Here is a 23,205-nt window from a genome sequence, read left to right as displayed (position 1 = left end):
ATATGACCTCGTCATAATGGGATAGGAGTTACCTACAGAGAGGGAGATTATTGCTTCCTGTACTTTTTATGATGTTTCTTGTACTTATTTTTACTTTTTGGAATGTTTATTTTAAAATATAAAATTACATTTTGAAATGTATTTTTTTTATTATCAGAATAATCCATTCCCAAAATTTAAAAAGCATTTCAGAAAAAGTACAGAAAGAAAGCAACATGGAACTGCAGGAAGTAATAGCCCTACAGGAAATAGATACTCATGTGCTTAAGGAACGTGAAGAGAAATTTCACTCTTTTTTCGTATCGTTAAATTATATTTAGCTTTATGTGAATGCTATATATTGACATTTTTTTTATCTATAGGTTATTTTATAACTTAAAGTAGTATTTATTTAACTTATTTAATGCTTATTTCTTAAAGAAGAAAATAACTTAAATTAAACTTGGAAAATAGTGTTTTAAAAAAGTATTTCTTAATTGAATAAAACTAAAAAATAAAAATAAAAGCTAATTTTAAGAGTGTTTGTCTTCTATTTTCCTTCTCTTTTGAATTTAAAATCTCAAAATTCAAGAAACACAGAAAATTTTAAATTACATTAAACACATATCTGAAAAGGAGTGTGGGCGTCATTTGTATTATTGAGGTAAATAATTGCTGTACCATAATCTATGTCAAACCACTATAGGAATGCATTATTTAGCGGTTGTTATAGGCTGAGTTGGATTAAGACTTGAAACTAACTTGATTCTTGGATATAGGATTTGAGATTGACATCTTTACTTGATATGATCCATTTTTTAATTGAGACTTGACAGGTCCTGAAAACTTACGTAAAAATTAACTTTGAAATAATATAAAAAAAAAACTACCTATAAATACACTAATGGACCTCAACTAATATATAAGTTGATGACCAGTTTAACCCTTTAAATAAAACAAATAATCTTAAAGCATGACATTATAATTTTAATAAAAAAATAATATAGACATAATAATAATAACAACGAAATCATAATAATAAAAATATTTTTATATTATCATTCAATTATAAATTATCATGATAAATTTATTATTTTTATAATAATTACTTTAAAATTTATATATAAAATAATTTCTGATAATTTGACGGTATAAAAATCCTTATTCTTATAATATATATAAAAATTAAACTTTCTTATTATTATTATCATTATTATTTACTTAAATAAACTGACATGTTTGGTTTGAAAAACTTTTCAAGTGACCCAATGTTTAACTATTTTTTAACTAAATAATCCTTTAAAAAATATCTTGACTTATATTTATTAAATAGTCCTAATTTAACTTAAGCCTAATGTAAGCTTGGTCATAATTCCATTTTCATCCTTAACATTGTTCCTGGTTGCTTTATACAAAATGAGTTTAAATATTTTGAACGTATGGAAACATACTTGTAAAGAAGAAAAAAAAAACTAGCAAATAACAATGATATACTAATAGAAGTGCTTTGAACAATTTTTTATAGAATAAACCATCAAAATTGAAATATATGAATAATTTTTTACTGACTCTATGCTTAATTTATATATATAAATAATTATAAGTCAACAGAAAAATATTTTAATGAACCATTGGAAAAACTATTAACGAAGAGCCAAGAGTGAGAAAGCAATCAAAAGAACACGTTTGACTCTTAAATCTAATGGAATTGAAAGTCAATCGAGTAGATAAATAATATTCCCTCCCTAAATAATTATAAGATTTTTTTTTAAAAATTATCTTTTTTTATATAACTATTTTTTAATTTTTAGATGCATTAATTATTATTTTTATATATTATTACTTAATTATTTTTTCTTTAAATATTAATAAAAATAGTTAAATAAATATAAAAAATAATTTTGAAATAATAATATAAATAATAATAAATTTAATATAATTAATTATTTTTAAATATGTAAATTATTTAAAAGAATCTTATAATAGAGTCAAAGGGAGTAATTATTGATTGGTGTGCTTCAATTATCAACTTTAAAACGGGATGACTTTACGGTTTCTGTTTTTGTAATAATAATTAGGGAAAACAGCAGGAACTTGCAGCAACTTTAATTTTTTATTTTAAGAAACTTCAATACATTAAGTTGTTCACTGAATTTCTTAGTTGACTCGTCCAATTATCTATTATAGTATACATAACATTGGAACTTTGAACTTGAACTATTTTTTCAACCCTCAACGGACCAGTAATCAGTCCACCAAAATTAATTAATTTTGAAGAGGAAAAACGCAATGAGAAAGGTAACAAGCGAGGAACATAAAATATGGAGAGAATAATGAATATAATTATTTAATAATACATGTTATTCATATTTGTTTGAATTATAAATTGTTCACGTTAGATAATACCAAAAAGAGAAGACAGATGACTTTAACTCAAAGTCAATACCAACATCTTCTAATTCGGTCTAATTATGAACTTGAGGTGAATCATGCAACTCACCTCTATTTATATATGGTGTTGTTATCCATGTGTCACGATTTCCTTGACCCTTTTGGTCATGGCTTTGTGTGTCCTCAGTTTGATCTCCCTCATACATAGTATGTGATGTGTTGTTGTGCGCCTTTGACATGTCAGTCCATAGGAATTCCTTGACTTTGCGGTGTTACTTTGTATCGTACTTTCTATTGTTTGTCCTTCTTGATTATGATATAAGTCGGGTATCACCTTGTCTTCTCGGTAGTGGTGAAATTCTTGGCTTAGTTGGTCGTTTTGATTCTTTACAGCACAAACACTCACAAGGTGTAGTCGTCTCTTTGCTAAAGCCAACAATGTACAATCCTTTAAGCATTAAGTCTAATGAAGTAAATGATTAAGAACGAATCTTCTAATGATCACATGTTGATGCTCTCAAGACATCCATCTTGGGTGTGTATAACTCTTCAAACATTGAGTCTGACGACATAAATGCTTAAGAACGAATTGTCCAATGATATGTGGGTGCTCCAGGGTATCCATCTCTGGAGTATACACAAATCATAGACATTTTTGTATATTTATCCATGGCTCAGCTGGACCATACCTTTTTGTTTAAATTTCAGCATCAAAATAAAAAAGGAATGAGGGTATCTATACTCTTTAAATAGTAAAGTACATGACAATATGCTATTACTCTTGGAGAAAGAACTTTCGGACAATTTAGATAAAGTTATAAAAAAAATATTTATAAGAAACTAAGAACTAACCAGTTAATTAAGAATGAAAACTAACCAGTTAAATTAAATTTGTGATATAAATTTCGCTCTCAGAAATTCTAGGCCCTGTTCCTTTGTTTGGGTCACATTCGATCAATAAAATATCTATTGAGAGACAAGGTATGAACATCGGGGTGACATTTTCAAAGCCTAATAAAACAACACATTTTTCTAACATTCAACAGTGTTTGGTTACAGAGAGTTAGGTCCTTGGTCATTTTCATTTAGTCATAGTCAAAAATGCCAAGATCTTCAACAACATACAAAAAAGTCTTAATCCATTTATTGTTTTTGTTTTTATTTTATTTTAGTTTACTTAATTGCCCATGTTATAAAATTAAACCCAGCAATAACAAGTGGTAGAAATTAGAGAAAATTGACAGAGAAACCAAACACACGTAAAAGTTTTTGGTTGGTGATGTCGAGTTATTACATAGGGCTGTGCCTATATGACTGGCCAAGAAAGCTCCATGTGATGCTCCTTGTATAGTACAAAAGACTTTTGATTAATCAATTAAATAAAATACACCCCACATACAGTTGGAAGAACCTTTCCACACACATTATCAATGCATGAATCAATCAATTATTATACAAATGTGTATTATATTGTTATATTCCTTAGCTTTCACATACACAATTGTATATGGTATTGTTACATTCTCATGATAGCTTTCACACCACACTTCACCAGCAACTCCTTAAAATTTTGCTACAAATAATAATGAAAGGGGCTCTTTCCACGTTTGCATCTATATCCCAAACGGGCTTTAAATAGACCTTAAAAGTCCTCAAAGTTGCATATACAGTTGCTCTCTTGTTTCCACTCTTTCACTCTTTGGCACCCTTTTGTGTGTTTATTTCCTAATTGTTCCCAGCCATGTTGGATTCTGTGTTGGACTTCATCACTCAAGCTGCTTCCAGCTCCGCATTCATTTTCTGCTTCTGCAATTTGATCATAGTCATTATCCTAGTGGACTTGAAGCCTAGCCTCAGCATTCATCAAGAAAGTGAAATCCCTCTCTCCAAGGGTGAGAATCAGAAACAAGAAGCAAAGTACTCTAAGTCTCTTGTGGAAAAAGAGACAGCATCATTGCCACAAGCTGTGGAAGTGTCACATGATCAGGAAGCAGAAACAGTTGAAAGCATTGAAATTGAAGGCAATGATGATTGCAGCAATGAAGAAGAGGATGATGATGACGACAACAACATCAACGATGAGGATGAGCTGAAGAGAAGAGTGGAAGAGTTTATAGAGAAAGTTAACAAAGGGTGGAAGGAAGAATTGTTGAGCACATCAAACTTGGTATAGGATTCAAATAATAAGGAAAGTTAGGCCTTTAACTTTGGGTTATTAAACTTACAACAACAACGCCTTATCCCACTAGGTGGTTTAACTTTGAGTTATTAAACTTAGGCTTGAAAAATTTGAGTCTTGTGTTGAATTTTGTTATATTGTACCATTCAAGAAAATAACATAGAAATAGTTGTTTATATGTGCATAGATAAAATGTCTTCGGTTCGGACTAGAAATCAATTCCTCTTGCTTTTGTGTTTTGGAGGCAATTGTTTCAACATGTCAACCTTAGTGCCTTGGTAAATTAAACCAGAAAATGAATGAAAGTTAAGTGATTGAGTGAGTCTCCCTGGAAAATAGAATAGAAGATAAGAATTTTCAATGTAGAACTTTATTCTAATTGCTCATGTCACATGGATAAGGGGAAAAGGTGATGTGCATAAAGAGCATGCTTGGAAGCAGCATATGTAGGGATTCCTTTATTCTTTCTTTTTCTTTTCTTTTCTTTTTTTTTTCTTGTAAAGAAACATTTTGTGGGAATTTCTTTATTTTATATATTCCTTTTCTTTTTGCTCATATTGGATGCACTAGGCACTAGCCACGAAAGGACCTCTATTTTTCTTTCTGGGAATTGGGATGAAACATAGCATATTTTCTTTCTGGGATTTGGGATGAAGCATAGCAAAAAGGTTGTGGAGTGTAAGACATCATCCTAAAGCCCAAGATGGATTGTAAACTAAAAGAAATGTGGCAAAATTGTAGATATGCAAAAAATAGGCTTCTGTGGCATTATTATATGGTTGTGTTTTAAAAAGTACATAAATAACTTAATAAGTGGAATACAGTTTGTGAGGAAAAAATTGAATTTAATTCTCACATAACATTTAGTAATTAAGAAGAGACGAAGTATAATTAAGTCTCACATAGAATATTAGTCTTGTAGTTGGCTTAAAACACACCAACTTGTAGGAATATCTCAAAGTGTTATGATAAGCAAAGGTTCTAATCATGTTGGCTAAAAAAATAAAAAATGATATTTTAGATTTTTCTCTAACGAATCACTTTACGCCTAATTAGCTGAAATAATTCGTGTATTTTATTTTCTCATTACATTTTACAGCACTTTCTTATATAGAAACCGGTTATTTTTGTGTAAGATCCGCACATGGGAGAGTTTCTTATATAGTAATTCAATCAATTCTTAGATAAAATTAAAAAAGTATAAAGCTTATGTATATCAGAAAAATTATATGCAAATATATTTTTCTCAAATTCACATCACAATAATTCTTGCACTTTATTTGTTGCTTGCTGATTGGCTGGCTTTGTTTTCGTTAGCCTAGTTGCTTCTTTTTTTCTTGGTACTAGAAAAATATTCAAGAAAAACGACTATGACTGTGGTTTTGAGATAAAGACATAAAGAAAAAAATAATAATTTATAGTTGTTACAATTCGAATTGTCATCAACAAACAAGAAAACAATTTTCTTTTCCATTTTTTTACATATGATCTTCGAAACAAATCAAAGTTCTTTTCCATGAATGGTCCAGACCCCATAAGTAGCAAAACTCGTCAATATTTCATATTTCGTTCGGTTATTTTTATTTAGGTCAAAATTAAAAAATATAAAATTATAAGGAAAATAAGTACAATGAATTTACATAAATACACTAAAAAATTTAAGCAAAACAGATTTAAGAAAGAAAACTTAAATTAAAAGAAATGAAAGAAACTAATTTGAGGATATAAAAAATTAGAATTTAAGATGGCAAAAGATTAACGTAAAAATTTGAAAGTCGTTAATAATTTTGAAAATTTTAAAATATGAAAGATGCTAAATAATGATGAATTTGCATTTTTTTTTAAAGGTGCGAAAAATGTCGCCCCTCAATAAAATGAAGATCCTATTTTTACCGTATATGGATAGATTATTCATAGAAAACATTTGTTGGCTAACCAAGGTTAGTTTGATGTTCTAATGTGTGTAATTATTAATTAGTACTTCAATCAGCTTGCTATTCAAGTTTGTTCATTCTCCCTTTGTAGAAAGTTGCCTTTAGCGGCACACAAAGTTTTTTTCGTAACATTATGTTAATCGTACCTGGTTTTTGTATTTCATTAGAATTTCACTTATTTTATATTTGGTTGCGAATTAAAGTAATTGTTTTGGTGTTCGTTGTTTATTGATGATCAAGACTCTCTATTTTCTAAAAGAATTAAAATTCTATGATAGGTCATGAACATAAGTCACATTGCTTGAATCATATTAAATGTGTGTATGTTCTTTTACTTTTTGGATTTTTTTTTATCTTTTTGTTTTTGTCTAAACAAGTGACATTGTCTTCATACAAATTTCAATATTGAGAAATTCAATGAATAGAATCATTTCACTTAATGAAAATTAAAGATTAGACAGGTATTGTTCATTCAAAAATAAATCCCAACCAATTAGGGCATGTTTAATTAACCATTCAAAAATAATTTCATGGTGTTAAATGTAGTTTTGAAGAATAAAATCAATTTCATGACATGTTTGATTACTCTCAATATAACGTTTGCACATTAAAATTTTGTTTGAAAACTAATTTTTTTAAAAAAAAGATTTAATTTGTATACTTAAGTTTACAAGCTTTAATTTAAACATGTACTTAATGTTACCAAAATTAGCATTTGTATGTCTTTTAGATGACTGAAAATAATATGCAAGGAAGCGACCATCTCGATAATTTTAACTGAATCATCTTAGACTTACAAGGTGTTAGAGGATATTGATGATGAAGATCAAGCTATAATTCTATTATGTTCCTGGCCAAAATCATATGAAGAATTTGTTGATACTACCATTCTTGGAGAAAATAAGATTGTGTTTGGTTTGCATTTTCATTTTCTGTTTTCATTTTCTGAAAACTATTTTCATTTTCAAAAGATTAAAATTCTGAAAATATATTTGATTTGACTTCTTGTGCGCTCTGTTTTTTGTCGAAGGAGAGAAACATGTGAAGGAAAGGAAGAAAATGTATTTTTAGATTTGTTTAAAATTACACTCCTTGTCACCGCGTTTTCATTTTAATCAAAATGAGGTTTATGTTAAACAATTGAAAACGGAATTTTATTATTTTCATTTTTTGTTCGTTTGAAAAAATATTTTTAATGAAAATGTTTTCAAAAATCCAACCAAACACATTTTCATCACCAATTTTTATTTTCAGTGAAAATAAAAATAGAAAACAACCAAATCAAACACCCTGATATATCGAATGACAATGTGAAGGAATGAAGTATGCTCTACAATATAAAGAATTGGAGACGAAGGTCTTTGGATATGAAGGCAGTGCAAATGCAGGTCATCGAATTAGGAAGTAACAACAAGGATAGTTCACAGTCTAATTTACATTATCAAAGACTATCAAATTAAGATGTTTTTACTGCAAATAGAAAAAAAATTGTACATAGAAGAGCAAACCGAAATAAAAAGGTAGGAATTGAGTAGCAAAGCTATTTTAAGTTTGACTTGGGTTTTAAGTTTGAAAATAAGTCAATTTACTGAATTTTTACTTTAAATTTGGTTACATAATATTTTTTTCAATGTTCTTTAAGTAAAAAATGATTAATCAATGTATGCTGTCATGGTAATAATAGTTTATCTAATGGTGATGTTGACATGGCCATTCAGTGGCTTAATTGGGTAAAAGGGATGCAATGAAGACAGACACCACTTCAGCATTGGTAATATTTTAATTTGGTTGATTAGTTTTTCTTTAAAAAATATATATTTGGTATCCTTTTAAATTTTAAAAATATTAATTTAATTTTTATAATTTTTTTATTAATTTGGTTACGGCAGAAATAAAACATTTTTATTAGTCTTCAATGATGAATCTATTAGACTATTTTTTAACGTGTCTATGAAGTTAATTACTTTCTTTTTCATTAAAAAGTGTAAAAAGATCGCTCAAAAAGAGACAAAAAAAATATAATTTTTGATATAAACATTGTTAATTCATTTTGGAGGTTTTTAAACGTCAGAAGTTATTTGATTCATTTGTAATCAAATTAGGTTATTAGTCACGTTAGGTTATTATATAATAGAATTATCAATAATTACCACCCAGGACTAGTAAAAATGATATTGGAACCAAATTAATACAAAACATTTTAAAAGATTACATAAGTTAAAAAATATAATTATTTTATTTTTTAACTTTCTAATATGACTTATTATTATTATTATTTCTTTATTATTTATAATGTCTGTTAAAGACTTAAAAATTAAGTAAAAAGAAGAACATGGTTAAAAAGTTAATAATTAGTATCACTTTAAACATTTAAAATAAACATATTTTTTCTTTAAAAAATAAAGAAAGAAATTAAATATTTTTTGGATTTAGCCCCTTGTTTACTTTCTTATGCTTAGCTCAAGTCACATTAACTTCTAGCATCACTACCATTCACCACCCTATGCTACCAATGACACGAATTGTTGAACCACCACAAACTCCAACACCACACCACCTTCTCAATCACCATTGATTTCCATAGTGCTACCATTCACATTTGAGTCCCTATCCTTTTACTTCTCTGCCTCTCTTTCTCCAGATAAATTGGTTGCAGCCTGTGTTCGAATTATGGTTGTGGTCACTCACTAGTTTATGTGGTTGTTGGACATAGGTGGGGACTCAATTAGAAAGAAGTTAAGAGACCAAATTAAAATTCAACAGGCCATTTAACAACGTTGTTTTTGTCTCCCCTTGTACATACAAGTCACTTTTTTATAAGTTATAACCATGACACCACCGGGTCTTTGTCCATTAATAGGGGTGACGAAAATATGAAAATAAACCTTATTGATTATCTATTCTTCATTTAGAGTAAATAGTGTATATGTTGATAGTGTAAAATTTAATTACAAACCTTTATGCATAAATTTGTTAACTTTAAAAAAAAAAAATCTAAACAGCCACACTAAAATGAGAAAACAAATAAATGCTGAAATGTAATTTCCTCCTTCACAACAAATAATATCGTTAGGTTACAGTTTAGAAAGCACCCACATGCACTCATTTCAAACATATATCCTACATCTAACTGCTACAACTCAGTAAACAATATTAGATAACACCAAAGAGAAACAAGGAAAGCCTAAAAAGTAGATTTCCTAACACTAATAACACCTAACACAAAGCGAACAATTTCTCAAGTCAAAACCAACCTGACACTCATCCATCCCACTATAAGTGTCATGTTAATTGTCAGCATCAGTCAAGCATGAGCCCAAAAGGGGTTTGACACTGTAGAACACCAAATACTTGGCAGGGAGCATGTTTAGCATGCAACTCCAGCATCTGCATGGCTGGGGTTGGACTCATTTTCAGGGAAAGAGGCTGAATCATCAGAAGCTGAGTTCCCAGAGCTTTGGCCATTGCCAAAAATGTGGTCCACTTGAAAAGCAGCTGGTGTCATGATTGGCTTTACTCCACCAAGACCAATTCTTATTTCTTCAGCAGCTGAAGTAGGGTTGACATGCATAGGGGCAGCCATTGATATTATATGCTCCACCCTTGGCTTCTTCGGTTTCTGCTGCTCCAGCTGATGACCAGGAAGAAAACTAGCCACAACAACCTGATGCAGAAGATGGCATGAGAAGTGTCCAGTAAAATGTTCCTCATACATGTAGTTTAGTTCTTTCAATGCATGTGCTCTATCTTTATTTTTCTTTTTAGTTGATATGGCACAAGAAAGTCCATCAAAACTCTTATTTGAGAAGCCTAAAATGTTTATAATTTAACACGATTGCTTTATGATGAGAGTAATTTGGACAACCATCATTTGGACCAATATTATCTTTTAACTTTACTTTCTATGCAATTTAATTACACAGTCAACCAATAAAAAACCATTGCTATAACTTTTAAGGTAATTTATTGTAAAAAGTTAACAAACTCATCATATTTGACAGTTTGTCATTAGATGACTTTAAAAATTCTTTACACCGTCAATGCATAGACTATTTAGTCTTTTCTATTTAATAAAGGTTACAAACATCTTGATAAACAATTTTACAAGATATTTCTTTTTCTTTTTTAAACCCTATCAAATATCCTCTTCTATAGCAGAAATTACCTGCACAGGACCTGCAGCTACCAGCAAACCAGCCAATCCACCCCCCATTACTCGACCATCTGGACCGGCCAAAGAGATGCTCATACCACCAGATCTGCTCTTTGTTAATCCATTCTCAGTTGTTATATATGAACCAGACAAGGAAAGAATTTCAAACCGCCCCTATAGAAGCATAAAAATAAGTGCCAGCAAATTTATTTTTATGTATTTATCTAGTGCTGTAACCAAGTGCAATATAAAGGTAGTAATGCTAGCAACAACACACTATTTGAAATTCTCTTTTTAACACTGATTTGGATAAAATCCCATACTGGACCCCACTAAATAACTTGGGTTCACAATCATTAGTGGAATCACTAAGGGATTTCATTTATGTGTAAAAAGGAGTGTTGATAGCATTTCTCTATAGAAAGATAACTGTGAAATGTTAATCAATTACATGTGATGTTAAAGTGAATTAATGCTATAAAAATGAAGACTTGGTAGCCAGATGTTAAATTTCTAATTCCATACACGAAAAAGCTTTTATTGTGACAATATAATTAGTTTCCAAAGAAGTTTGGCAAGGATTAAGATGAACGGTCAAAAAGCACAAAACAAGGTCATAATAAGACATCTATGAGGGGCAACAGTGGAAAGTGTGAAAAACAAAGGGGTATTCATTTATAGTGTTCAAAACTGAAAGATACTGAACACTATTAAAACAGAGCAATGGGGATAGTTCTCAGTTGTCATTGAGAATATTCAACACAAAATTATGAACATAAGAAAGAAAAAAAGCATGTTAGATCTTGAATTTGTGGATAAGAACCAACTTTTTCTACATGTCCGAATCAAAGGCTTAATGCATAATTATCAACATTAATATCATCTTAGTTGATGACCTAATTAATGCAACTACCAACATCTGCTGATACAGTCAGAGATAATATTGCAAGAGAAGCCAATCACATAACAGAGATAACTATTCTCACCCAATTGCAAGAATCAACTTTAAAAAAACTCTAAATGAAAACCCTTATTTTTGCTAACAGTTTAGTGTAGATGCATCCATTTTTCAATCAATACCATCTACTTGATAACATATTACAAAAACAAACACATGATTTACCAACACCTCTACCCCTCAAAAATAAAATAAAAAAACTGACATTTGATACTTAATGCCTAAAATGGTAGACTGTAGACAGATAGCGCTGAGATAAATCAGGAATTAGAAACCAGGTTAATGTTACATATACATCAGCTGATATAGAAATTTAGGACTGAAGACTGAACTAACCTCATATGTTAAAGTACCACCAGAAGAAGTTGGTTGGCGTAGTGTAACATTTGAAATTGTGCCATTTGCAGACAGAATGCAAATTGCTCGATATCCTTGTTGAGAGAAGGACATAATCTTCATAGTAACGTCCTGAAACAGGGCACAGGAAATCACAAATACATTCACAAATAAGCTTTCTTTCATCCATTCTCTTCCTCTAGACTAAGCTTCTACAACTTTTTGACTTCTCAAATTCTGAACCTGTTCAGAAATAAAGATTCCAAAAAACTAATTTCAAATTTTGTTCAATTTCCTAAGAACCACCAATCCTGAGGTTAGTACACATGGGTAATTCTCACAACTTTGAGAGTTGGGATAACATTTAGCGGTTTAGCCATTTACTTGAATCTTTGTTAACTTGTTCATCATACCCAGCTAAACTCTAGCTACACCATCTTTGTACACTCAACCCCTTGTCATTCAAATAACTTCCTACAACCAAAATTTTAAGCAACCATGCAGTAATACGGTTAATTATTAATTATTGTTATATGTAACTAATGGGATAACACACATGCATAATTAAACAAACATTTTTAGGTATTTGATTATATACAACGATATTACTTTATTAAAAGCATAAAGAGAGTGATTATCCCACCAAATAAAGAAAGTAAAGTATGATACATGTTAAAAGGAATTAAGAAATTTTAAGGGGTAAGATGCTATTACATTTAAAAGAAATGTATGGAATTTCAACAAATAGACAAAATGAATGGCCTTCACATTTCTTCTGAATAAGGCATTCACACAAGTTGACTAAATAATCTGACTATTTTCAGAATATAGACTCAAAAGGAAAGAACAGAATACCTCGCCATCATTTACTGTAAGGATGTGAGGTGTGAAATTGGCACCAACCGAGTATGCAATTCCATCACCTATAAAATAAATAGGTAGATAGATTAATTGATAGATAGAGTAACAGAAGAGAACATAAAGTTCAAAGTGAAAATTACTATTTAATTCACAAAAAAAAAAAAAAACTTTCATTCCGTTAAAAAGCAATCCATGAAATAAAAAAGGGTTATAAATAATTTAATTAGAACCACTTTTAACCAGACATGATAAACATTCAGTGAAATAAACTATATTGACCAATAGATCATTTTCAAGAGAATACAACAATGAAAGTGGTTCTGACATTGTAAGCTGCAACAGAAGCTGCATCATTTAAATCATATCCTAACTGTGCATATGTATGTGTTTGTGTGTGACAAGATCAATTGTAAAGTAAAAATCTACAAAAGTTCAGACAATTTAAACACTAATAGATATTTCACTGCACCACTTTATTTATACAGACAATGTGCTACTTAAAATATTAGGTTACACTTTTACAAATGTCTAAGAACACATTTTGTCTAGCTTTTACCAAAACCATAGTTGTAGTTCCAAAAGCTAAACCATACATGCCATAACTAGCCTAAAATTTGATATACATGAACATGATCATCATGATAAAATCACATGATTCAAGTATTCAACAACAATTTAATTGATAAAACTTGTTTTTGTAGAAAATTATTTCAAGGTGTCATTTACAAAATTTGACACTTGATGCAATTAGCACCACAACGCCTGATTCCAAATATATCATTAAACCAGATTTATCCTGCTTCATCAATCATTAATCAAATGCATAATGTAATGAAACAACTATCCTCCGCTTCATCTGTTCCAAAACTTTCAAAGGGCCTAGAGCTAATTCTCATATAAAAAAATTTATGAACCAGGAATATCTTCAGATAGAAAAGTATATATGTTAAATTCACAGCTAAATGCTAATGTAGCCTAAGCATGAGCTGCATATTAAAAAAGGGGGTTAAAATCAATTTTCACATCCATTCCAACCTCTTCATGATGTGGAAAAGTATCATGTACATTGGAGACTTAATTAAATTTGAATGGCTACATAAATTAAAACTATCACTTTATGAAGCCCCTATTAACATGCTGCATGGAAGAATTCATCTTAAAATCTTCTACAAAATTTTCCAGTCTACTTGCCCTTAACACTACCTATTTTTTAAAGATGCAACTTGAATCAACTTGTCAGATTATTCAATTTTAGGTTCCTATTTTGCAGCATGGCATGGTCCAAAGTCCAAATCAATAGTATAGACTTTAGACCATTCCAAGCCTTGTCAAAATGACACATCAGCTAATAAGTACTGGACTAAACCTATTGAATATGCTTGTGTGGTGCCATCAGTTATTCCAACTCAGTTTCTGTGGTCAGATTATGTCACCTTCCCCTCATAAAGAAAAAAAAGGAGTATCATATGCAACCTTAACTGAAAACCGACCACACCTCACTTTGACCACAAAATATCCCCTTCCACCACCACACATCTTCATTTCCAGATCTGAAGGGAATCTGAGACAAGGGTCCACTTGTACCACCATATATAAAATCAACATCAAAAACATAAATCAAATCCATGAAACAAAACACACATATTGCAAACCAAGCCTAAATCAACTACAACTCAGAAAAAAAAAATCCATATTTTAAAATTTACATAGCAAATAACAACCCTACTAAATTTGAAAAGAAAAAAAAAACTACTGTTATTTACTGCTAATCCAACAGTAAAACATAAAAACATAAAAAACATAAAAAAAGAAAAACATACAAAGCAGCAGTAACTAATAAAAGATTAAAGGCTAAAAAACGTAGGAATCAATGAGCAATCTTTTCTACCAGATCCTGCACCTCCAGCTTCATAAAACTTAAAAGTCTTCTTGATTGATTCAAGTGGCTTCCCTCTGCCCCTTTTCCAGGCTGAGAAGTCTCCGGTGAACGGAATCGACGCCGATATCGGCATCGGTGACAGCGCCACCTTGCCATCCGGTCCATACTTCCTAGGCCTGCCCCTCTTCTTCTTCCCCTCCGTACTACCTGAATTCATCACCGGAGCAATCACCGGTACCGGTGCCGGTGCTGGTGCCGGTGCCGGTGCTGGTGCTGGTGCCGGTGTCTCCACTGTGGGCCCGGAAAACTGCACGGAGTTTAGTGCCACGTGGAAGCTATGGGGGGCCTCGAGAAGATTAACAGCATGCCCAGAACTAAAAATCTCTCTTTCCTCCATTTTTTTGTGAATCAAAGAAAAACTAGGACACCCCAAAACCTTAAAACACACTTAAACCCTACCCATTGAAGATTCAAGCATTAACAAAATCATAAACAGCAGAAAAGATTGAATCTTTTTTAACTCAGTGAAGACAAATGTACTTGAATGCAGAACTGACGTACCCAGAAACAGTACAATGACGTTTAAGCACAGAAAAAGTTGTAACTGCTCAGAAACACCTCAAAAATAGAAACTTTTGTCTGAAATGACGAAAACCCAGAAGCATAATTTTGAACGGTTGAGGTTGAACTCCGAGAAAGACGCGACACAGTAACTCAAATCTCCACCATTGCAGAGAGCGGAAAGAGCTTCAAAAAAAATAAAACAAATTTTTTGAAAAAAAAATCTACAATTAAAGAGAAAAACAACAATTCTGGTTGACAAATTCTCCGGAGTGAAATATGAAATTAGGGTTTTGCAGGAAAAGGAGGAGTAAATAAATAAAGTTGAAAATTTGGGGAAAATATATTAAAATGTAAAATGATAAAGTAATTAAATAATGGGAATTTAATTATTAATTAATATTTTAATTTCAAAATTCAAAGTATGAATTTTGGTTAAGAAATTGGTTCACGTCCGTCTTGGAAATTTAATAAAGGTGATTTAATAAATGACTCTGAATCAAAAAAAATAAATGACTCTGAATACAGATACTTATTAATTTGAATGCATAAAAAAATAGGTGTTGATTTTGGAAAAGGAGAAATAAAAAGTCCTTTTTATAAAAATTGGCATTTATTTATTTACTGCCTTTTGAAAACAAAGGAAAAAAATTAATTCGAAACTGTAAAGCAAAGTTTGGAGCCATTCCATTTCCTCAACTACTGACAAGTTCTCTGTCTTTTAAGTTAAATTAAAGTTGACCAAGACACATAATAAATGGATGTTTTCACAAGCAAAAAGAAAATGAATTGAATTGAAATGCCCTATTGGTTTGGTGAATCTACCCTAAGAAGATGTCACTAGACGCATGCACTTCTCTTCTATCTTTTTTCCCATTATTTTTTATCTTCTATTCTTTATTTTTCCCTTTCTTCTCTTTCACAGCTTGTGTTGACTAAAAGGGGCCATTTCTTAAAACCTTTTCTTCTTTGAGAAGAAAAAAGGACAAAAAATTAAACAGAAAAATCTTGTAAACAGAAGGGGCTACTAGTCACTAAATACTAATATTACGGGCCAGCATCTACATTTCTGATTTAAATAGGATCTACATACACAGATACTATTAGGCCTGGAGACTTAGCAGATACAGTGCTATTTTTTGTTGCAGCATCTACCCAAACCTGGAAACTTAACTTAATGAACATTAGGGAAAGGGAACTAGTCCAAATAGAGCAATGTTCCACAACTAAATCGTGTATCAAAAAATAAACTTTTTTTTTTTGCTAGTTGTTGACTTGGCACTATAAGCTGTAGACAGTTGTCAGTAGCTACATAGCAAATAAAGAATTTTACTTTTGCTAACTAAAACAAGTTGACTTTCTTTTCGGTAGGATTAAGGTGCATGAGATCTCCCACAATCTACTGGTGAGAAACCTAAACAAACTCAGATTTGGTTGTATGTAGGTACTGCAGAGTCACACGTAATTATTACTCATAACATAATTTTTTTTCTATATTTAAACTTAAAGTGTCAAACCAGCAAGAAGAGTACAGCTGGGAAATATAGGCCAGGTAAAGGTAAAACAGTTTTGAGATGAAACTTCTATTTGTGAAAAAAATAAAATCACATTAGATTGCAAAATTTTGCATTAAGACGCTCTTTCCATTCCTGACCCCACTACGCCTTTGAAAGTGTCAATTCCTATATGAATATGTCCATGACTCCAGCTCCTGCATCAGATCTTATGGAGTCTTGGCTCAAGAGATTGAATATTCCTTTAAGGAAAGAAGGCTCGGCTTTGTGTTAGCATGATTTGTTTGTTTGGTTTTCCAGATTACATAGTTACATTGTTATAGTAGTTACCTGTAATGATGATCACAAGTCAAATGTAATTGGCTTCCCGATTATTACATAGAGAAGTGGACACGAACTATGGTGTGGAAAGAACTATGGTGTAGTGGGGTCAGGAATGGATACTGCCCTTTGGAGTTTTGTTCTCTTATCCACCACTGTGGTTGTCTTTGAAGTAGTGATGGATGGAAAATTGCTAACTACTAATGTTTTCTGCAACTTCTCATTATGTGTATCATTTGCAGCAAATGCAACATTCGCTTTCGACGATACTGTTGAAGAGATGGGACAAAAAGGTTGTCGAGTCAAAGGAGATACCACGTCAGGAACACACTTCCAGCACCGGTAGAGTATTTTCTCATAGGAACACCAGCAATATTCTCCTCTTCTAGCTATATCTCATAAGAAAAACAAAAATGAGTGTCAAGAGTTCTAAATGCATGAATGTGACAAGAAAAAGAAACATATGTATAAACCATCCATAAGCATATATGTTGTTTGTGCAGATTATATGAAACACAAACATCAAAGGAATGCTTGATATACTGGCTAGAAATTATGGGAAAATCAACCAGCTGAGATGTGGCCTTGGCTTCCACCTTCAACATCAACCGAATAAAATTGTATAACATTCCTTGGTGTACAGCCTTACCAAAAAGTCATCATGAAGAGTAGTTGGGAGAATCCGGTAGAGAATCATCTTCTAAAACAAAAGAAAAGATAAACAGGTATCCAAAAGTCTATTATGGTTGAGTTTAGATGGCAAGTTGGCACATAACTACATTGATGGAGGCCACTTATGTCATTCACTTTGAGAAGAAAATTAACAGAATGAAAAATGCTATGCTAATTGCTAATGGAATCTGAGAGTAATAAAATTTCCTGCTTCCATAAAATGAATGAAAGAAAAAGAAAGAGAAAAAAACCAAGACAGAAAATTTGGCTTTACCAATACTTGAATTTTTGTTTAGCAGGATCTGGACCTATAGAACCGACCACATTCCAAACATCCCCCTTACCATTTTAGCCCAAATTAAGGGAAGCAAATTCGTAAGGAATTTTGCATTGGTTCATGTTATTTCCTTTCAATCAAACAGGAAGGAAATCCTTACCAAATACCAAGTGAGAATTCTGCAAGCCAGAGGCACGGAAAACTGGAGAGGGGGGGGAGGGAGTAGATCTAAAAGAAGTTAACTACCTCATGATAAACATGAAACATCATCATCCAGGTTATTTAGTTGCTCATTTTGGTGTGCTTTGTCTGTCTTCCCTGTGGAGAATAACTGAGTAGATTTTGAATCAGATTTTGGGGTTTGACATCCAAGGGAGACTCTTCTACTTGCTGCCCTTTTAGTTGACAACCTAGGTGTTTTTTTTTTACACTCTGGACCTTTGAAGGACTTATACCTCCTTTTCCACTATTATTTGTCCCTGAAGTTTCTTCAGTTCCTGAAACAGAAACATAATATGTAAAGAAAAAAAGGCAAACCATCTATTTGATACAGATCAATAAAATGTTACCTGAATTTTAAAACTCAGACAAAAGTCGGGAATTTTCTTATAACTAAAAATTTGTATTGGAGAAATATATAAATGCAATAAGTGGTCCATATACCCACTGCCTACAACGCTCTTGCTCCTTCTCTTGCCGTGATAGGGAGTAGTTCTCAAGCATACAGACCAGACAGGTCTAGAAAGTCACATACAGCAAAAATTAGTTTCAAACAAACTTGATGAGCAACCAACAGACACCAAGATGGCCTCCAATGATTCCTTAGGTGAGGGTACTTACACCATCATATGTGAACTCAATGCCTTTGTCCTTTTCTGATGCTACAGTTTTTGAAGTTAAAGCATCTACCATTGCTATATGCAAACAAAAGAAAATGAAAAAGACATTCCACTATAATAAACAAACACCAAGGCACAGAAAAGCAAAGCTGTGTTACAGTTAATATCATTGACACAGTCAAGGTCCAATAACAAAACAACATCATGGATAACAAAGTAATAATCAAGATCTCTAAAAACCTGGAAGTTTTTTAACCAGGGCACAGGCTTTCTTGGCTCGCTTGAGAGTAAGATAAGAACCTCTCCCAGCATTGTATCGATTTTCGTCCTACAAGAAAGAAATGTACAATAAAATTAATAAATTGTAAAGTGTGATAGATATGGGAAGGGGAATCCAATTTATACCATTTAGGGCCCATTTATTTAGGATTTTAAGAAAAGGGATGTTAAGATGTATAAAAAGTAATTTATTTTTAGAGATTTTATAAAAAGTAGAAGTTATTTTTTATTTTATTACAATAGTTATAATTATAGCTTTTTCACAAGCTACTCAAAATAATCAGAAATCTGATTTTTTTTATTATGATTTTTTTTCAAAACCTTAAACAAGAAAATTAAAAATTTCGGAAGTGATTTTTTTTTTCAAAAATAAAATGATTTTTCATGAAAAAAAACAAATCTGAAACAAACAAGCTCTTAGTAACTTTTCTGTATGAACATTGAATTGTATGCATCCAACTGCTGAAATACACCATTCAATGTTAATAATACCAACTTGCTAAAACAGTATAATAAGTGTCCAAGACTTGAAATCTGATGTAAGTTGGTCCCCCCACCTTCATATGCATAGAGCCAAAACAGAAATGAAGAAGATAAAAAAACAAACGCTGTTGTACTCCTCAAGCCAATATTCTTCATCACATGCTGACAACCATTTCTCAACTTTTTCAAGTATTTCTTTTCTGACAAAAGCTTCCTCTTTTACTTGGGCAATCTGAAGTTCAATTTGTTCAAGCACAATAGCAGGGTCCACAGATCCTAATAAAGAAAGGAAGTGCAGACGTTAAGTTTGCTGAGGAAACAATTGCACTCATTCAGTGGTTTCTCACTAGGAACTTACCAGATTCTGTAGCTTCAACAACATATTTCACTGCACTATCAATTTCTGGAATCAAATGAGTCTTTTGACAAATCTCCTCAAGCTCTGCTCTTTTCTTCAAAACAAGCTCTTTCATTTTGCTTGATTTTAACTCTTCTAACGTATATACTTCTGCCTCACCCTGCATGAAATTATTACTTATCCAGGGAATATGAACCGCAGAAAATCAAGAAAAGTAGTCCTTACTTTCTCCAAGAAATATAACTCCCATAATTGATGAAGTTCTCAGACAAGTTTGTTGGGTTCAGTTACTTCATGTTATGAAGCAGCTATATTACAAGTAAAATTCTGAAACATCCGTTGCTCTTCCAGAGGTGTATCCATCAAATTCCAGAGCTCCAACATTGTTGAAGCTGGATCTTGGAGCTGCCAGACCATAAGCAATTTACAACTTTCAGCCAGAGAAAATAACATGAAATTGTAAACACAAAATTATGCTTCATATCTAAATTAGATCTTGAAACTTCCAGTTTTTACCCTTTGCATTCTCTGTAATTTAACTTTTTGCAGGTCTTGTATAGCAATTGGCAATTGATTAATGGTATCATTATTTACACTCCTAGGTCCCTCTGAATTTCCTAAGCTAGGATGGATTCCACTGACTATCTGCTAAGTCCAAGACAAGCACTGAACAGAGAGAATTTAAGGTAGTCAGTTGGTCGGTCTTGAAACTTCTTGAGGCGCTCACTTTGCATGGAAAGTAACAAAGAACAATACATGATGGTTTAAATTGATTTACACACACTCAGATAGAGAGAGAGGAAAATAGAAGAAGATTATTGACCTTCTCCTTTTGAAATGCAAAAAGCTGTCTGGAATTCTTCAAGCTTTCTCAATGATAAATCAGTTTCATCTACAGAAGCTGTAATACTTGGACTATAAATCTCATTTGTGATACTTTGAATCTGTTCTTGAACTTCTATAAATTGATTTCTACGCTCAGACTTCCTTTCTTGCATTTCTTCCAGCTCTGGGCAAACTCTTGCTAGCTCTTCTTTCAAGCTTACAGCTTTTTGGTCAAACTAGAAAAATATGAAAGACAAGAAATACCCAATCCTCTTCTTAGTAGATCAACTGGACAATAAACTAACCTTAGCTCATGAAAATAACAACTAAGAAAACTATACAACAACAAAATTGTTGTCAGTGACCCATGTTAGGTATATTGATGAGTTTTACGTAGGCTACTAAGGGCCCAACACATCCCTCCTCCTTTACCCAGGCATGGAACAACAAAGAAAGCTATAAGGTATATTAATTTTTACAAGAATCCATATTATCCCTCTCAACATAACAGCTACCTTTGGCACAATGTAATTCATTGAAAAAACAGTTTATTAGATAAAAATCTGTGCATGAGCTTTAATTCAACACCAACAATCTTCATTGAATACATCTTACGTAACATAATCACTTCAAATTATTTTCACAAATACAGCAATAAAGACAGTTTCATTTGCCTTAAGGTCTGTAATCCACTTTATTTAACCAGTACACATACAAGGCCTAAAACAGTAATATAAAAGTTAGTGATTCATAAAATATCCAACCTGCCTAACATGTACTGGTCGCTCTCCCATTGCTGAGCAGATACCTGCAACAGATTTAAACTCCATGAGCAATCATTCAAAAGAAGTCAGCATCCAAGAAGAATCAAGTTCCAATATAGAATTACTCATCAATTAAATGGTAGTAATTAGAAGCATGTATGCAAATGTACAAAGTACAATAAAGTAACTTTAAAATGACAGCATGCTCATATTGTGTTGAGATTCTCACTGGAAAAAAATACTATTTCTACAAGAAACCATTTAAAAGGATTTTAGTTTATGTAAAAAGAAGTCCATAGCCAATGCATGGTGGCCATTCTCATCTTGTTAAGGCTCAACTGTGTGTTTAAGTGAAAGTGTGAAACAATGAACAATATACTAGTTGCTAAATAACGAATTCCCAGACTTACATCATCTACTGTTCTCTCTATCAAACAAACACTTCTAAAACCTAAAACCCACACCTTTATCATTAGGATTAAGCCCCCAGGCTTAAAACAAACCAGCATAACAGAAGCACTGAAAATGCCACATTATTCTGCCAGTGTTGGACCTATAATCTGTTAAGACCATTTTTCCTAATCCAACACCCCCAATGAAAGAAAAAATAAATAAAGATAATCAAACACAATTGATTGAACACCCCGAGATTCAATCCAAACTGGGCATAAAAAATTTCAAAGCAAGAACATAGCTTTCTGCCACCAACACGATTTTGGAAAATGTTAGGAACACAATGCATAATTGAAAAGATAAGAACAAGAAAAAGAACCAAAACGAAAAACACCAAAAAGAGGAAAGCGATAGTATTTCAATGACCTATGATATGTAATTAAGGACACAGAACTACAACGTGAGATACTAAATTTAAGGTTAATGTTTGTTTTGTTTTGTTTTTGTTATTGAAGAATTTGTGAAACCCAGAATAGAAACTATGTCGTTACACTTTCCTCCGAAAGCGAACATGATTTAGAGGAACCCAGAAAAGCAAAGATGAGAAATTTACCAATATAGTAAACGATATGAGTATGAACGAAAGGCGAATTGCTTTGGTCTAGAAACCCCCCTGGCAAGAAAGGGGGATTGGTTTTCCCGAGAAAATGAAAATGGGTTTTTCCAGGAAAATGCAGTTTCGTGAATTTTTGAATTGGGATGAGAAATAGAATAGTAATAAGGACGAAGAAAGAACAGAGAGAGAATGTAACCGAGAGAGAATGTAACCGAGAGAGAATGTAGCCGTGAGAGGAAACCGGACCGTTTAGAGTGGTGAGAGTGGATTTTGATTTTTTTTTTTTTTATTGATTTCTACTCAAATAAATTGTTTTTTTAAGACACTCAAACAAATTGATTTTATTCTAAATTGTATTTTTTATCCTAAAATTTTATAATGTCACAAATTTCGTTCTTTAATTTTTTTTTTCGAATTTTATTTCCAAATTACGTGAATTTTGCTTCCAAATTACGTGAGTTTTGCTCCCATGTAGAAAAATTGTCACAATTAAGACATTGATGGACATTTTGATCGCATGAAACTTTACATCTAATGAGTGGGATAATTATAGTTAATTTATAGTTTTTAGTAGTTATAAAAGAAAGATTAGTTTGATAGTAAGAGATTAAACATAAAAATCAAACAATTAAA

At 31.7% G+C, this 23,205-nt stretch overlaps 4 protein-coding genes across 5 annotated transcripts; 1 reads left to right on the top strand and 3 right to left on the bottom strand.

Moving 5' to 3' along the window:
* The first annotated feature begins 3,927 nt into the window (after nucleotides 1-3,927).
* On the top strand, nucleotides 3,928-4,863 carry LOC102660518 (uncharacterized). 2 transcript variants are annotated; one of them, XM_014768529.3, is made up of 2 exons: nucleotides 3,928-4,582; nucleotides 4,636-4,863. In XM_014768529.3, exon 1 carries the CDS (start codon nucleotides 4,112-4,114, stop codon nucleotides 4,541-4,543), a length of 432 nt encoding a protein of 143 aa, XP_014624015.1. In that variant the 5' UTR covers nucleotides 3,928-4,111; the 3' UTR covers nucleotides 4,544-4,582; nucleotides 4,636-4,863. The 2 variants fall into 2 exon arrangements, with proteins under 2 accessions (XP_014624015.1, XP_025981809.1); XM_026126024.2 differs by having other exon boundaries at nucleotides 3,928-4,590; nucleotides 4,644-4,863.
* Nucleotides 4,864-9,496: 4,633 nt separating this feature from the next.
* LOC100803208 (AT-hook motif nuclear-localized protein 7) lies at nucleotides 9,497-16,116 on the bottom strand. Its single transcript, XM_026126221.2, has 5 exons — nucleotides 14,680-16,116; nucleotides 12,786-12,853; nucleotides 11,931-12,062; nucleotides 10,649-10,810; nucleotides 9,497-10,147 (listed from the first exon to the last, which is right to left on the bottom strand). The coding sequence occupies exons 1-5, from the start codon at nucleotides 15,065-15,067 to the stop codon at nucleotides 9,851-9,853; spliced, it is 1,047 nt and encodes a 348-aa protein (XP_025982006.1). The 5' UTR covers nucleotides 15,068-16,116; the 3' UTR covers nucleotides 9,497-9,850.
* A 154-nt stretch (nucleotides 16,117-16,270) lies between these two features.
* Nucleotides 16,271-20,140, bottom strand: LOC100802689 (65-kDa microtubule-associated protein 3). Its single transcript, XM_026126223.2, is given in 8 exon segments — nucleotides 16,271-17,455; nucleotides 18,262-18,467; nucleotides 18,469-18,512; nucleotides 18,679-18,753; nucleotides 18,856-18,929; nucleotides 19,095-19,182; nucleotides 19,741-19,892; nucleotides 19,975-20,140. Coding segments are annotated over 7 exon segments (804 nt in total). The 3' UTR covers nucleotides 16,271-17,455; nucleotide 18,262.
* Nucleotides 20,141-20,199: 59 nt separating this feature from the next.
* Nucleotides 20,200-22,972, bottom strand: LOC121173752 (65-kDa microtubule-associated protein 3). Its single transcript, XM_041010633.1, has 4 exons — nucleotides 22,570-22,972; nucleotides 21,564-21,607; nucleotides 20,798-21,035; nucleotides 20,200-20,379 (listed from the first exon to the last, which is right to left on the bottom strand). The coding sequence occupies exons 2-4, from the start codon at nucleotides 21,591-21,593 to the stop codon at nucleotides 20,288-20,290; spliced, it is 360 nt and encodes a 119-aa protein (XP_040866567.1). The 5' UTR covers nucleotides 21,594-21,607; nucleotides 22,570-22,972; the 3' UTR covers nucleotides 20,200-20,287.
* Nucleotides 22,973-23,205: the final 233 nt, after the last annotated feature.

Source organism: Glycine max, chromosome 16 (assembly GCF_000004515.6).
Source record: "Glycine max cultivar Williams 82 chromosome 16, Glycine_max_v4.0, whole genome shotgun sequence".
NCBI lineage: Eukaryota > Viridiplantae > Streptophyta > Magnoliopsida > Fabales > Fabaceae > Glycine > Glycine max.
The sequence above is the reverse complement of the archived record's forward strand: the minus strand, read 5'-3'. Positions and strand labels throughout refer to the sequence as shown.

Excerpts from the sequence above, each read along its gene's own strand:
- LOC102660518 (XM_014768529.3), top strand. The coding sequence starts at position 4,112 with ATGTTGGATTCTGTGTTGGACTTCATCACTCAAGCTGCTTCCAGCTCC.
- LOC100803208 (XM_026126221.2), bottom strand. The coding sequence starts at position 15,067 with ATGGAGGAAAGAGAGATTTTTAGTTCTGGGCATGCTGTTAATCTTCTC. Across the intron at positions 12,854-14,679 it reads AGCTGGAGGTGCAGGATCTG|GTGATGGAATTGCATACTCG; the intron begins GTAGAAAAGATT and ends TTTATTTTATAG. Across the intron at positions 12,063-12,785 it reads TTACAGTAAATGATGGCGAG|GACGTTACTATGAAGATTAT; the intron begins GTATTCTGTTCT and ends GCCCTGTTTCAG.
- LOC121173752 (XM_041010633.1), bottom strand. The coding sequence starts at position 21,593 with ATGGGAGAGCGACCAGTACATGTTAGGCAG. Across the intron at positions 21,036-21,563 it reads GACCAGTACATGTTAGGCAG|TTTGACCAAAAAGCTGTAAG; the intron begins GTTGGATATTTT and ends ATATTTTTCTAG. Across the intron at positions 20,380-20,797 it reads TTGCATTTCAAAAGGAGAAG|CTCCAAGATCCAGCTTCAAC; the intron begins GTCAATAATCTT and ends ATGGTCTGGCAG.